Source organism: Emydura macquarii, unplaced genomic scaffold (genome assembly GCF_026122565.2).
Source record: "Emydura macquarii macquarii isolate MOO-44397 ecotype Brisbane River unplaced genomic scaffold, CSIRO-AGI_Emac_v2 contig_1253, whole genome shotgun sequence".
In the NCBI taxonomy this organism is placed as follows: Eukaryota; Metazoa; Chordata; order Testudines; family Chelidae; genus Emydura; species Emydura macquarii.
Window position 1 is genome coordinate 33,639,018 of NW_027131390.1, and position 15,803 is coordinate 33,654,820.

A 15,803-nucleotide genomic window follows, 5' to 3' on the forward strand; every position below is an offset into this window, starting at 1 on the left:
ACTTATGCTGCAGATGACTAGATTCATTTCTGGACCTCTGCCAGCAGCCCTTTATTCTCCTCTTCTCTCTCTTCTTTTGCAGGAGGTCATTGGTAAACTAAGGTGCCTCTGAGAGAATAGTTCAGGAGCCATCATCTAATGGTGTTGGCCAGCAGACATTTGTATTGTCCTATCAGACCATCTGCCCTATACCCTGGATATATCAGAACCAGTTGTGCTGAATGCATTCAGCACAGTCCGGTGATCTAAGCACAGGATAGCTGAGAGCTTCTGAATTCCACTGAGGCTCACATCCTCCGTGGCTTTGGGCAACTCTCTGTGGTTTCTCTGTCTGTATGATGGGGATGAAGACAATCAAAGTCACCTACCTTGGAAGGGTGTGTGGAAAGTGTTTTGAAGATGCTAAGTCTTTAAATTGCTCCACTGGAAAAAATCCTAGGGCCAGCTTTTCTGCGGGTGTAAACTGACACCAATTTGCACCAGCAAAGAATTTGGTCCCTAGTGTACAAAAGAGAAGCCGCAGCCCAAATTGTTACATGAAATGGGCCAGATCACCCAACCCAGTGTCAGCTACTGCATGCTTTGGGAGCCTATGCTCCTTCCACCCTGATCCTTGGCCTTGGGCATGGATTTTAGAAGGTTGCAGCCAGAGGGAAAGTGGTAAACTGGCTTCCACGTGGCTTACCCTCTGTGGAGTCTATGAAATATTGTTCTGCTGTACCTTGGTCTGCAGAACCTGCTTGTGCTGAGTCATGAAATCTGCAGCCCTCAGTATTCCACATCCTGGACTCAGGCTCAGCTACAGCAGCTATTGCTCTAACTATGGCCTGCAGCCAAGGAGAGAGGCACTGTCCTGCCCACATTTGGCCTTCAGTGCGTAGATTAACTGTTTAGATCCCTGTGAGGGTGACAGCCCTTCAGCCACAGTTGGGGGCCTCCTCCCTAGCCTCTCTTTTCTCCTCCTCCTCTCTGAGGGACAGTACAGCTTTAAGGAAACATTTGGCAGATGCAGACATCTGGGCAGCGTTAGCAGAGTCTCAGAGGATGCAGGAACAAACCACTCACTTTGAGAAAAGTTAAAGCACAAGTTTCCTGCACAGGCGGAGAGGAGAGAGAGGGTGAGGAGAGGGAGCAGCAGTGAGGCAGGTAAGATCTGCTTTAACCAGCCGTTTGACTTCCATCTGCAAGGGAAAAGGGGAGTGTGGATGCAGAAAGCTTTTGAACAAAGCTACGCTGCCTAACAGGCCTCACCTGGAGCTGAGGATGTAGCCAGATGTTCCCGCATGCTGTATGACAAGCCTCCAGGCACCTTCCTCTAGCAGAGTCAGGGGAAGGATCCCAGCCATTGGTTATAAGACTCTTGCTAAGATAGCAGGGAAAGACTTAAGGGACACTGAACTGTTGCCAGTGAGGTGGCACTACAGGCTCCTCTGTATAGAGAAGGCCCCAGAGGGACTCCGGCATGATGGTGAAGAGCATGGTATAAAACCCTAGAGCAATATGAGTTAGTGGGAGGACTTGGAACAATAGAAATGTGGGTGTGGGGGGCTGTCTTTAAATATACAGATCAGCATCACATGGAAGAAGCAGGAATTTCTATCTTGTTTTTCTTTTCAAAAGCTGTGTGTCAAACTGTTCAGTCTGTCTGGCTACCTCCCTGTGTGTGTGTTAGAGGTTCCTCACCCAGCCAACCCCCCATTTCTTAGTAAAGATTTCCTGGTACCCAGTCAGTCTATCTCATTCTCTGCCCTCCTTCCCCTCTCTCTGTCCCATACCCCATTTCCTCCTCCCTATTGTGTTTTCCTTGAACTCACTCTGTTGCAGTGACCTGAAGCCACAGTAAATAGCGAACACGGTTTTTTTCCACGTCTGTTCCACTCGAGCTGTCTGTAAATAATGTTTGCCCCCTTGCCTGGGCCCTAACACCTGCCTTCACTGCTCACTCAGTAGATCTGCTTCCAGGCTCTGTACTGACTGAATCCCACAAGAGGAGAGTGAAGCTCTAACCCAGACAGCAAACAAACCTGGAGAGCCAGTCACAAAGAAACTCTCCCTGTGCTGTCTGGAGCAAGGCCCTTCTCCAGAAAACCTGTTCTTTCTTGCTCTGGACAGATGTGTTACTAATTAGTGCATTTAGCTGGCCTCTTCTCTTCCCATACCCTACAGGGCCTGGTCTCAAACCACCCACTTTAGAGTTAGCAGCAAGTTTTACTCCTTTCTAATGTCAACACAAATTGCCTCCATGTTAACCAGTCTTTGATCCAATGGAAAATAGTGTTGCCAACTCTCATGATTTTTATCATGAGACTCGTGATTTTTGGGGGGGGGGAGGCGGGGGGGAGGGTTTGGAGGGGTTCTGAAAGCTCAGGAGATCCAGTGAGAACTTCCCCTTTCTTTTTTTTTTTTAAAGAAAGGAAGTTTCTAGCCCTCATGGTTGCAGAGAAAAGCTTGAGAACTTGACCCCCTGGAGACTCAAAAACAAACCAAGAGGCAAATAAAATAAACCCAAAATTTGTTATTTTTCAAAATCTCATGATTTTTAAGCCACCCATGATTCCAGGGGATCTGACTCATGATTTTTAAATGTTTGGGGTGGACAATACTAGGGAAAAATTTGGATCTTACCAGCATGGACTGAAGAGCAAATTGGAGGACAATATAAGGATGTGTGTCAACACCACACCTATAGCAAGGGGTTGTTCTATTTTAAACCCACGTCCCTTTACTCTAGGTGCTGTATACACTGCAGTGTCTCTCTGGGCTGCAGCCTGCCGGCTAACATCACAGTGCACGACCAGGCAAGATTCTAGCACCCGCAGCACAGGCCCACCCTACATCCTAGAATGACACAAAGAGAAGCACCACTCTTGCTGCTTTTCCTCACCAGGCTGGTATCATCAACATGGTACGAAGGTAAGTGTCCACCCAGTGCAGGAGAGTTGGTCAACAGCAACCGGTGCTACAAGGGAGTGAGGAATAGACAAGGACTAGCAGGCCTCTCTCAGGGCACAGGAGAAGCTGCTTTTCTTCTTTGTGGTGTCTAAGAGTAAATTAGTAGAAAAGTGGTGAGCAGGTGCAGTTCATAGCTGGGAACACTAGAGGGAGTTTGGTGAAGGAGGAGGGGACAGAAAACATGGTGGGGAGATCTGAGTTTACTGGAAATAAAGATTGAGTTCAGCCTTGCAGTCAAACCCCAGCACCCCTTTTCCTGGGAAGTGCCCTGGGAAAGGTGATCCAGTTTGGAACAGGTTAAAGGTCTGGTGATGGAGGTCAGAGGAACCTCAGCAAGGTGCTCTCTCTCTCCCCTTGTTGCGGTGACACTAGGGGGAATCAAGTACAATATAATTAAAGCAGACCCGTCCTGAGGGCAGTGGTTTGGTGAGTGTCAGAGGAGCAGGTTTGGGTTAGGAGACTATGGAGGAGCTGGATAACCAAAGACAAACCTATCCCCTGGGCGGTTGGGGCCAGTCTGACATGACTGCTCAGAAAACTGTGGTGTGTCGCTCTGCTGGGGGTGGGGAAGGGAAGAGGGAGGAAACAGACCCATTGGTAGAGTTAGGGACACATCCAGAGAGGAGTAAACAAACTTCCTCCATCACAACCACAGTGGCAGGAGCTAACCCTTTCCACATGCCCTCAGCTCCGTCTGAAACCTTTTCCTGGAACAGCCGCACACAGCACTCAGAGCAAAACCCCCTCTTGCTATGCTTGGCTAACCCACCCACTTACAACCCCTCAGCTTGTTTGCTGTAGAAACCCAACTCTCCCCCACAGCATCCCAGCTACAAACCACTGCCTGGTTAACACAGGAGGGGCTGTAGGGAGAAACCACCACCCCCGTCCTCGCCAAACACTGTAAAGGCCTCTGCAGCCCCCTGGAGAGCTTTGACCCCAAATGCATTAGACCGGTCTCAGTTCCCAGCCCACCGGCCTCGTCCGTGCCTATTTCCAAGAGATCCTTGTGCCGATAGATCCTCCCTGCTTGTCTCAGTCTCTGCTCTCGGTCTGATTCACACTGAGCCGTGATATCACTGAATAAATACAGACGGAGGAGGAAAATGCCCGTTTCTGTGTATGCATCACTCTCTCCTGGAGGGGATGGCTCTGTGGCCTCAGTATCAGGTTTATAACTAGACTCCTTGCAACCACACATTTGGTTCCCAGCAGGGCTGAGTCAGCCCATCCTTCCTAGGAGAGAGAAACATTGAGTTCCATGTGCTTTGCTGCGGGTGAGCCTTAAAAACTGAGGTGCTGTCTTCTTAGCGTGGGTGTCAAAGATCTCGCGGCACTTTGCAGCAAAGTCGGGGGGTTGCCTGGATGTTCTCACGCTTCCCCTTTGGAGATTCGGTGTAGCTGCATCTCAGGGGTGCTGCGTGCATGAAGTACGGGAAAGGCTCTGGGGTGAAAGGCTCTGTAGAAATTAGTGGGTCAGGGGAACCGAGCAGTTTAATTGGGTGTCAGAAAGCGGTGGGAGGAGTTCTATTATTATGGTTCATAAAGTTTCCCCCAACGTGGTGGAGGCTCTTCAGAGGGGCTGGTGGATGGAGTGTGCTCAGGGGCCAAACCCTCTCCTTTTACATCCCAGCCCTCAGCACCACAGCAGAGAAGGGAGAGCAGAAGAGAAGGCAAGTCTCTGGGCTGAGTGTGGAGTCAGCAGATCTCAGTGAGACTTACCCCGCTCCCCTAGAACCTGTATCCTCTGGTCCTGGAGGCCAAAGTTTCCTTTCCCCACTCCTTCCTCACAGGAGCCTGCGTGCCGAGCTGGTGTAGAGAGACATCTGGGATCCTGCTTAGCACAGACATTTTGTTTCAAGGCTAATACAGAAATGCTGCGGGGGGCAGAGGCACTAAAAATAGGAGCAAAATCGAGCACACTCACAGGCAGTCAGTGGAATGGAGAGGGAAAGAAAAGAAGGGGTCTGGAATGAGGAAATCCAGCAGAAAGGTGAGCTCACAGCTCAGCAATGCCACCCGTCAGCCCATTTCATTCATTGAGACTCAAAAGCATCCACTGGCCAGGACTAAGGGAAATTCGGTCTCCACGTTCATTCAGCCCTGGGCTTTCACACTGCTCCATCACTAGACCCCAAACTGGCCTCTCAAGGGCCCTGCTTCCCTGGGTAAGGAAGGATTCAGGGTCTGTATTAATTCAGTCCCAAACTTCCTAGTCCTGCCCCAGCAAGGACCCCCAATCCTTTCCCCTGGGTGAGAGGAATTTGGACTCAGAGTCCTTTCGGGGCTGGGTTTCCCTGAGACACCACCACCCATGGACACCATCCCTGCCCAGGAGGGGTCGCCCTGTGTGGAGAGGCAAATTCAGGCCTGACCTACTGTCTCCATCCTTGGCCATCAGGCTCCATCCCTTCCTAAAGCGAGAGGGGGGATTTCACTCATGGGGTTCCCTACACTGTGCCCCACTAGCCCTTCCCCTGCTCCTGGCTTGAGAGGGGAGGGCTTCCTTTTCTGAGTCACACAGGGTGGTGGTTTGGGGGCCCAATCCTGTTCCCACCACTCACCCCGTAACTCCGTGGCAGAGGGCGTGAGAGTGGAGAGATCGGACGGGACTTCCTGGAAACTTGCTCATGAAAGGACTGAGCTGTCCCCTGTCCAGCTGAGCTCCGACATCCATTTCCTGTTATTAATGAGCCTGGCGCAGCAGGCTGTTTAGTCTGCTGGACAGTGCTAGCCACACAAACCGCATCCTCGCCAGCTGAGGGGGTGAGGGCAGAGCCTTCTGCATAGATGTGCTTGGCTGAAGCTCTGCCTGTGGAGGAGCTGGGATGGAGCGAGAGAATCAGCTGTCAGTGAGAAAGGGGAGCACAAACCCCAAACTGCTCCAGCAGCCATTCCCTGCAGGACTCGGGATCTGCTTGAGCAGCTGTTTACCATGCACAGTGGCGGTCATAAGTGAGCACTCTTATCTGATAGCATCCGACACCCCCGGCACACCCCTCAGCCCCGCTACCCCCCGGCCCTGTGCCTCAGGCAGTCATTCACACTAGTGTGGAATGGGTGAGAAGTGCTACCAGCTCTGAAGGGTCGTGTGTTACCCCTCTCCCCTGGGCTGTAGCACTGTAGGCCTCCCCCCACTCATTTCCACTCTAGCATCTGCCTCAGCAGAACGTTCCTGGGTACCAAGGAGCCTGAAAGACAGAGAGGGGCATTCCAGGTTGCCAGGGGGATGTGACAAGGGCTGCGAAAGCGGAGTGGGAAGCCGGGGCCCTAGACAGTTCCCTCTCAGGGAGGCCCCGTACTGAGGGGTGTTGCTGTAGGAAGCAGATGTTGCCCAGGGAGCAGCTCTCTTTCCAGGAGCTCCTGAGAGGGATAATTCCCTAGAGCCCAGTGTCAGAGCTGTTTCTTGGCTGACTCCCCAGCACCCCGTACGCACGGTGGCGCTCGTTACTGTGAGGGAGTGTGGGGTGGGATGCTGAAGCATGGCACTCAGGGTGAGACTCCACCTCTCCATTCTCTCCTCCTCTCACTAGGTTCTGGCTACGACACTGCTGAGAGGTACAACAATGAAGTGTACGTGGAAGAGGCTCCCCCAGCTCCTGCCCTGGACTATCGAGGTAACACTGAGCCTGCCCCAGGGCTCCCCGGCCACCTGGGCACCCTGACCAGGACTGATGCTGGGCTGCCTCTCCCTCACCTGGGCCTCATGCTGCCCCAAGACCCTTGAATGAAGCATATTGTTTGCTCAGCTGGACTCCGGACACCACCCCTCCTCTCTCTGTCTCTCCTCAGTTCCCCAGTGGTGCTATCCATTAAACGTCCAGCATGGAGAGGCGACCTGTTACTCCCCCCGGGGAGGGAATTACCGCAGCAGCCTGGGGACCCGCTGTGAGCTGTCATGTGATCGAGGCTTCCAGCTAATAGGGAGGAGGTCGGTGCAGTGCTTGCCAAGCCGGCGCTGGTCTGGCACTGCCTACTGCAGACGTGAGTCCTGCGTGTGCACGCCCCAGTGCGTGTGAGCATGCTGTCCCCAGTCCTGATGGCGATCAACGTGCTGAGCTACATGAGGGAAAGCAATGGGGAGGAAAGCAAAAGGAGCCTGCTGTAACACAAGGGGAGGGGCTGTTCGGGGTTTGTGCAGGGTGCAGCCCAGAACATCCATTGGGCCTGATCTCCACTCACTGCCTGCAGCCGATGGGGCTCTAGTCTCCCCTACTGCTTGGTCCCTGCCTCTGGCTTATTTGCTGCCCCCCCCCCCCCCCATCTCCGCAGCTCTGGTGTTGCCTCAGTTGCAATCACCTTTCATTTGACATCAAAGGGAGAGCCTGCAGAAGAGAGGCATGAAGCATCTACACAGGGGGCAGGCTGGGGAAGCACTTTAATTGCGTAGGTCAAGCCCAAACCTGGCAGCCCTGACTGAGCGTCCTTAACAGGAAATAGCAGTGACGGTGTTGCTGACTCTCATGATTTTATCACACGTCTTGTGAGACTTGATGTTTGTCTTAAAGCTGCAGCTCCAGGATTCATGTGATTGGAGACTCCAGCTTTCATTAAAAACACAGCATCCCAGCCCCCCTGGCTAGGGAGAGAAGCAGCAGAGTGTTACCCAGGCAAATCTGAAGGCCCAGGAACCAGTAGACGAAAGACCCCAACATTTTTTAAAAGCTCATGATTTCTAAGCCAATCTCATGATTTCTTGAGGCCAGACTCGTTTCTGAATGCTTGGGGTGGCAATTCCGCATTGGAGACTGACAGATGGCCCTGCAGCTAGCAGCTAAGCTCCGTTTCCTCAGTGTCCTTGCTGCCTCCCTGACCCACTTTCTACTTTGCCCTGGCTCTGGGTCCTTTCCCCAGCTCCTTCCCCAGCTGTGGACTGCTGAGTTCTTTCTCCTTGGAGCCCCAGCTCCCATCTGCCTCTCCCCACACTCTCTATGTCCACATCTCTTTCCACCAGAAACCTGAACCCAGCTCCTACCGCCTCAGATCCATGATGGTTCTCACGATACCCAGGTCTGGAGTCAACTTGTAACTCCCCCACCTGCAGAGGGAGGGAGACTTGCTTGTGTTTAACTAGGTGTGGGCTCCCTGTTGCCACCATCCTGTCAGCCACCAAGCACCCTCCTCCGGGCGAGGCCTTTGCTTTTCAGCTTAACAATAGGTGCACCCGGTCCCTGAACCCATTCAAAGCATTGCCTTGTCATGTCCAGCCCTTCCTCCACCAAACACTCACAGAAATACCAGGCCTGCTGCCCCAAGGAAACAGTGCAGGCACCAGATTGAACAATTCACGTCAGGATCAGCTCCTTGAGCAATACCACGCCACTGAGATATATTGACAGTGCAAACAACAAGTTTACCATCAGCGATTCATGAGCCAAGAGATAGTGAGTGAGGATAGGGGAAACAAAAGGGTTGCATAGAAAACAAAATCTTGTTTTCTAGAGCCTAAACTTAACTTAAACTAAACTTTAGACAGGAGGCTAGTGTGTTACCTCGTCCTGAATGTTCTTTGCAGCCTTTCTGCCAACTTTGGTTGGGATCCTGTTTTCATGAAGGTCATCACACCACATATTACTTCCTGAGTGCAGGATCGCTGGGGAGGAAATCTTCTTGGCCTTCTGCTTATATCCCTCACAGTCATGGTCTGTGCCTGATCATGACCAGAAGGTACATACCAGAATCAGGAGGTTCCTATAACCCCCTTCCTAGCTGGGCTTGAGGGGTTCCCCACAGGATGACTCCAGAAACTGGCTCCTCTCCTGCGGCTTCCCACTGGCTCGCCTGACCCTTGGCTGGGCTCCCCTCTTCAGACAGGATCCCAAGTCCTGCTCTTTCCATGAGTCTCCTACCTCCCCACTGCTGCCCTTTATTCTTCACCCAGAAAGCGCATCTCAGCTGGACCAGGAGCATCTGGAGCACTAATTGCTCTCTGGCTCCAGTTAACTCTTTCTTGGCCAGTGAGGGGATAGACGCCCCCCATTACAGGCTCCTTCAAGATCAGCCTACCTAAATCCTACAGCCCCCATCGTTAATGTCAGAGTGGCTGGAGGGAAGGCCTTTGTTTCCACGTCCCACACCCCCTCCTGCAGCTTTCCCTTGGGATTTACTGCCCCACCTTACCAAAGCTGCATGAGGGCTGAATGAAAGACACAGGCTCCCTATAAGCCAAGCCAAGCCACCCCTGGCCCAGAGCAACTGAGCTCACTCTTGTGCTGGCTGGTCCTGCATCATTCCAACCTTTCCCGCCCCAGCCCCAGAGCTGCAGCCCCAACGCATGTGCTGCCCCCAGAGGGATTCCTGCACGCCTGTGTCTGCTGAGTGGATCTGCTCATTCTGTTGCAGAGGTCCGGTGCCATGCATTACCGGCAGTGATGAGCGGCTCCTACCAGTGTTCATCTGGGGCTCTGCTGGACTCTCACTGTGATTACGCCTGCCTCCCCGGGTACTACCTGGAGGGCGACCGCAGCCGGATGTGCATGGAGGATGGGCGGTGGAGCGGCAGCGAGCCAGTCTGTGTAGGTAAATTCCCACCCTGCCGTCCTTCCTGCCAGCCTGGCTCATCCTGAACACGTGCCCTAGCCACTATGATTGCCCGGAGTTTATCCTCAGTGCCTGCTCGGCGAGGAATTTACTGCCTTTGTAGTTTATCCCTGATCCCCCCACTCTTGGGGATTACGAACCCCAGCTAATCCTGGAGACTGCTATGCCAAGGTCATTTCCCATGGTTTATCCTGCTTACCTCCCCCAGGAGCATTGTGATCCCCCTGGTTTAGGGTGGGTTCTTGGCCCACAGAAGGTACGACACCTGTCCTTGTGCTTTCTCCTAGTTCCATGCCCCAATGGGTTTTAGTGTCTCCTCCCAGTGTCTAGCTCTGAACCTCCCCCTCCCTGTGCCGTGGCCCTGTGTGGTTCCGCTGCAGTTTATTTCTGCCTTGCTTGGGCAGATATTGAGCCCCCCAAGATGCGATGTCCGGAGACACGCGAGAGGATGGCAGAGCCAGAGAAGCTGACAGCCACCGTGTACTGGGACCCACCCCACGTGAAGGATTCTGCTGATGGCATTATCAAACGGTGAGTGTAGGGCGCTGCACGTCCCCTATCCCAAATGGGGTCTGGTGGCTTTGTTGCCCTGAAGTCTTTGCGTAGGTATCAAACCAAAGCCCTGGCTGGGGAGACATGCACCACATCCTGAAGCAACTCTATGTCTTTTGGGTCCAGAGTGACACTGCGGGGCCCGGAACCTGGGTCTGAGTTTCCAGAGGGGGAGCACATTATCCGCTATATCGCCTACGACCAGGCCTACAACCGAGCCAGCTGCAAATTCATCGTCAGAGTCCAAGGTAAGGGTCATGTCACTGGCTGCACCTGGGATCCCAGCTCTCTCGCCTCTGGGCTAGAGGTGCTGATTCTTCTGCCCGGGTGGGCTCAGGAGCCCATGTTCAGGCCAAGATGTGTGGGAACAAGTATTCGTTCCCCACCCGTTACCTCCATGTGAGCAGGTGTCACCGGCAGGTCCTGTGCTCCTGACACCACCAGAACCCTGCTAAGCCCAGACCCCCTGGCACTTTCTCCTGCTTGCCCTAGCCATCGTGTGACCTCTGGCCGTACTAGGAAGCAAGGTGCCGCCTCCCTGGCTCCTGACTCACCCTAGGGCCTCCTGGCACCTTGGCTACCCATCCCCCAGTGCTCCATCCCTTGTCCTTGACCTCCACTCTCCCTTTTGCAGTGATGCGCTGCCCTGTTCTGAAGCCGCCACAGCACGGCTACCTCAGCTGCACCTCTGAGGGCAATAACTACGGTGCCACGTGCGAGTACTTATGTGATGGGGGCTACGAACGCCAAGGGACCCCCTCGCGCGTCTGCCAGTCCAGCCGCCACTGGTCAGGCTCCGAGCCCATTTGCGTGCGTAAGTGTTACAGGGATTGTCGCTGGCCGGGTTGTGTGCCGGCAGACTGCTGCTCTAACGGGACGTGACAGAACTGCTTCTATCAGGATATCTGCACAGGGCTTTATGAATCAGGCAGCTCCCCCTTGTGCTGAACCAGCTCTGCTGTGTCTCCAGTTCCCAGGAGCTCGTTCAATCAGGGCCCTGATATTCACTGGTGAGCATAGGGCTTTCCTGGCAGCATCCCTGCCCAGCCAGCCTCCTGGCCTGGACTTCATGGGGAGGGACATCCCCATCCATTCGGGGGGGGGGAGGGGTGAGCCCCCTCCCTTCTGTGGTGAAAAAAATCACAGGGGAAACAAGGAACGGCAGTGCCAAGTCTTGGGAGCCATTGGCAGATAGGGACGGCATCCCACGCCAGTCCCCGTGGGTCTCTGCGCCCTGCTGTGGGCCTGATCCACGGAAGGGATGAGGCGGTGATTGCCTCAGCACTAGAGCTTAAGCTGCAGCTGCTTATGCTTTTCGCTCTGGAGGTGCCCCGTTCAAGTCCCCAGGTGTCGTTCAAGGTGGCAGCTTGCCTCTCCCATTTGGACAGTGCCTGAATCTCAGCAAACTCCCTGCGCCCTGGCCCAGCCTGCCCAGGGCCTGCTGTCATAGCTGGGCTGGCTATGACCTCTTCTTTGGTCGGTCTACAGCACTTGGCAGGAAGGTGGAGGGGATGTCCCCAAGGCTATTATGCTGTCTGTGCATCACCTGTTTGGAAAATAGCCACACAGAAGCCCCACGTGAAGCATAAGCTGCCTTCAGGGACTGGATGGATGTTCAGCTGGATTAGATAAGGGAAAGGAAGAAGTACAGTGCAGATGGCTATAGCAGCCCCCACGCCTCTTCCATCAGAGCCTGATTTGCCCAGCCATCCCTCCCCTTGAACTCACTCTCAGAGTTAATATCACCCAGCCCCGTCTCTGGCTCTCAGGGAGATTGCCGGGTGGCGGAGCTGGGGATTATGATATCCTTACTGTCCCGGTCTCAGTTACACACATGGGCCTGAACCAAACTCCTCCTTCCAACCCCTTTGAGCGTTGGGGAGGTCAGATTTCAGATCCTGCCTTTGCAGCTAGCCCCTCTCTGAGCAACGTGCCACACTCTGCATCTGAACACCTCTGCCTGCAGGGAGGGTTGGATCCAGCTCAGAGCCTTGTGGCATAGGCCCATGGCTGACTGCACTGGAATCCCAGCACCTGCACTGCCTAGAGCAAATCTCCCTCGTCTCTTCATACGTACCCTTTAAAAACCCAGAGGGCCCAAGGTATGATACAGGAATGTCTGAACTCGCTGCCCTCCCTAGGCTGGGCTAGGGAAAGGCTCCCCTGCAGCACCCTCTCCATCTTGCAGCTGCCCTTGTTTACAAAGACAAAGATTTGCTGCTCCTCTCACCACAGAGCAAATGAGGGGGAGCTCCACCGTGACCCAAGTCACTGGAATTTCCCACGCCTAAGATGTAAGAGGAAAGAGACTCAAAGCCTTGCCGCTTGCAGCCATTAGTTCAAATGGTCACAAACACCAGCCCCAGTTTAAATCCCTGTTTAGTCACCAGCTCCTGCTGGCCACTCCCAGAGCACTAATGCTGGTCACCGTGAAGTCCCCAACCCATTCAGCGCTGAGATGGACGTGTGGCCTGGAGAGACACTGGGTCCTTCTTGGTCTGTCTCTCTCAGGCCAATGAAGTGCCAGTCATGGGCTCCTGGCTGCTGTGGTGCTTGGTTAGGTGAGGCTCAGGCACCCTGGTTAATGTACCACTGGGGTGCGGGTCCCCTGGCATATTTTCTGCCCTCAGCTGGAGAAGCTGGTGAAATGGTTCCTGCTGATGGAGAACAGAGGGCCCCAACCCAGGAGAGACATATCAGCTTGCTGGGGGAAGGTGAGAGGCAGGGAAGGCCCATCTAGCATCCTGCAGACAGAGACAGATCAGGGCCGAGAAGCCCCTGCCAGCCACTTCCCTCTGTGCTCATGCATCCACCTTCCCGCCCCAGCCATGCAGATCAACGTGGACGTGAACTCGGCCGCTAGCCTCCTGGACCAGTTCTACGAGAAACGCCGGCTCCTGATTGTCTCTGCTCCCGACCCCGCCACTCCCTACTACAAGATGCAAATCTCCATGCTGCAGGTGATCCATCCTACCCCCCCCCCCCCCGCACATCCTTCGGCCCTACTCCCAGCCAACAGCTTGTGACTGGCTCTTCTCTCTGCAGCAAACCACCTGCGGGCTGGACCTGCGGCACGTCACCATCATCGAGCTGGTGGGGCAGCCCCCCCACGAGGTGGGTCGCATCCGTGAACACCAGCTGGTGGCTGGCATCATCGAGGAGCTCAGGTAGTGGGGCTGGGGGACAGCTGCAATAGCGCCGCACAAGAGGGATCACTGACCCCCACCTCCACTGGAGGGTGCAATACACTGGCTGAGGGGGGTGGTCGTGCCTCTCTCCAGTAGCAGCTCCCCGCCAGAAAAAAAGCCTGCTCCTGTGAGATCCTGTAGCTACTCCTTTAGGGCAAGTAGGGGACAGCTTGCACTTTCAGGGCTGTCCCAGCCCCACACCCCTCTAGGGACTACGGTGGAGCACTGCTACAGCGTCATTAGACACCTGCTTTCACGGGACAGGCACCCCTCCAGCTGAGCGCTGGCAGCTTGAATCCTGGCACCAGGGTGGACGACCAGCCTGCCTGCCCTGGGAGCTGGGAGAGTGAACTGCAGCCCTGCCCCCCCACCTGCGTAGCCTCCGGGACAGAGACACTGAGCCCTACTCACAGCACAGCAGGGTCGTGTCCATGCTGCCGCCATGCACAGAGCCACCCAGAATCAACTGGGGCCCCTAAGTTGCCCTGCACAGGCCTGTGGAAAAGCCAGAGGGTCTCAAGCTCCTGCAGTCAGTAACCCAGCTCTCAGGGATTGGAGCACCGGAAGGGGCAGGCTGGTGCTTGTGACTTCTGCAGCAACTAGGCCGCACCCCGCATGTAAAGGAAAGGGCAGCTTGCGTTGTAGTGCACAAGAGTGGCCCGTCCCCTCTTCCCAGAGCTGCTCACTCAGCCTGGGCCCTGTGTGAGCCACATTCAGACGTGAATCAGAGGCAACCAGTGCAGGAGTGGGTGTGACGGGGCGTGGAAAGGTGAGTGCAGGGAGCTGTGCCCAGCCGCTGCCCGTCTCACAGGGCATAGCAAGCTCTCCTCTCCCCCTCCTCATTGCTTCCACAGGCAATTCCTGCACGTCACCCGCTCCAATTTTAACATGGTGCTGATTGACAAGCAGGGCGTGGACCGCGAGCGCTACATTCGGCCGGTCACCCCCGAGGAGCTCTTCACCTTCATCGACACCTACCTGCTGAGCAGTCAGGAGGTCACGCAGCGAGCGCAGAGCCGGGATGTGTGTGAATGAGTGACTGCTGGGGGCAGGGGCAGATCCCTGCAGCCCAGGCGCTGATGCCCCCCACCCCTTCACGTTCAGAACCCCACAACCTCCGAGGACAGAAAATTCCCTTTCCACAGTGTCTTGGGCCAGCCGCAAAGGAGGAAACGCTGTCAAAGCTCAGACACATTCCCGAGGAGGGGGAGCTAGGCCATGCCGCTGTCACTGCAGTTAGGAGAAAGGATGAGTTTGGGGCATTATCCTTCTCTCCCCCCCGAATCTCAGCTCCTGCTCAGACCCAAACCATGACTAACAGAGCAGCAGGGGGAGGCCTAGCCCAGCAGTGTACGAGCCTCAGGTTGGAAGTGCAGGAGCTGCTGCAGCTCACAAGCAGAACATCAGCAGGGACTGACTGAGGTCCCCCCCCCCTTGTTATTTCATTCCCCTCTCTCGTAAGAAACAGGCATGCTCTAATAGCCCTGGGGTTCTCAGCCGTGCTGCCAGCCCTGCCCCTGCAGGTTTGCCACACAGTGCTAGCACCGCACTAGACCCCTGCCAGCGGACTCCTGGCTCCAGCGCTAGCCCACTCCATTCAGACCATGGGACAAACACGGCTAGCATCATGTTTGCATAGCCAACAGAGGTGGAGCTGCACTGCTCCAGCAAGAGCTGACAGCAGCCAGCAGCCCTGCAGCTGCCCAGAGCAGCCTATAAATCACTGATGCGTGAGGCTTGTTCCCAAGAGCTGGGAGAGGGCTTAGGCTGACTCCAGCCCACCACCACCACGCGCCTGAGAGGATGCTCCAGGGGACAATGGCTTGTCTAAATGGCAAGGCAGGAACGGAAGGTGCTTGAATGACACGCTCAGTTCCAAAGGCTTTGCTTTGTCTAGACCCAAGCAGGCCGCAGGTAGGAGTCGCAGAGTAGAAGGAAAGCCACGCAGGGAGCAGGGTACCATGCCCCCTGGATCACCTAGGGACGATGCTGGTGAAGGCTGCTCCTGCTTGTAACATTCCTCAGGCAGCAGGCCCTGCTCACCCTGGAATTCTCTTTCCTATTTTAAAAACAGATGAGAAAGGGCTCGGTTTATTAAGAGCAAAAAAGCCAGCAGCCCAAAGCCCCCAACTTCCCTGCATAGTAGGGCCTGGCCAACAGTCGTAGCTCGCCCGTCCATTCTCCTGTCTCGTTACAGTGCTCCACTAACAAACACCTACTGGTGAAAGGCCAGTAGTAGAGGGGACATGTGCGTAACCCTCACGTCTCTTCCCTCCCATTCCCCTTCTCCAAGGAACACGGGTGGGTAGGAAGGTGAAAATACAAGGACAACACATGGGGCAGAGTGCAGCAATGAAGGGTGGACAGTGCTTGCCCCTGCTGTGCCCCTCAGCCAGGGGGAAAGATTGCCCCCCCCCCCGCCCCAGCTGCACATTTCAGAGTCTACTTCTTCCCAGAAAAAGACTCTGGGCCGAACACAGCTCCAGGACATGCACACCACAAAGCAGTGCTAAGACTGATAGCTGGACACAAGCTGAGGAAACAGCCTGTGGGGGAAGGCAGCCAGGCTGG

At 54.9% G+C, this 15,803-nt stretch overlaps 1 protein-coding gene across 1 annotated transcript; it reads left to right on the forward strand.

Moving 5' to 3' along the window:
• Positions 1-2,837: 2,837 nt before the first annotated feature.
• SRPX2 (sushi repeat containing protein X-linked 2) lies at positions 2,838-15,557 on the forward strand. The gene is made up of 10 exons (XM_067548398.1): positions 2,838-2,913; positions 6,486-6,569; positions 6,745-6,936; positions 9,295-9,471; positions 9,897-10,023; positions 10,171-10,292; positions 10,679-10,858; positions 12,871-13,004; positions 13,090-13,211; positions 14,087-15,557. Exons 1-10 carry the CDS (start codon positions 2,844-2,846, stop codon positions 14,265-14,267), a joined length of 1,389 nt encoding a protein of 462 aa, XP_067404499.1. The 5' UTR covers positions 2,838-2,843; the 3' UTR covers positions 14,268-15,557.
• Positions 15,558-15,803: the final 246 nt, after the last annotated feature.

What these genes read in the sequence shown, in the direction of transcription:
- SRPX2 (XM_067548398.1), top strand. Translation starts at nt 2,844, where the DNA reads ATGACACAAAGAGAAGCACCACTCTTGCTGCTTTTCCTCACCAGGCTG. An exon ending in CAGCGAGCCAGTCTGTGTAG is followed by an intron (nt 9,472 to 9,896) that starts GTAAATTCCCAC and finishes TTGCTTGGGCAG; the next exon opens with ATATTGAGCCCCCCAAGATG. An exon ending in CTCCGAGCCCATTTGCGTGC is followed by an intron (nt 10,859 to 12,870) that starts GTAAGTGTTACA and finishes TTCCCGCCCCAG; the next exon opens with CCATGCAGATCAACGTGGAC.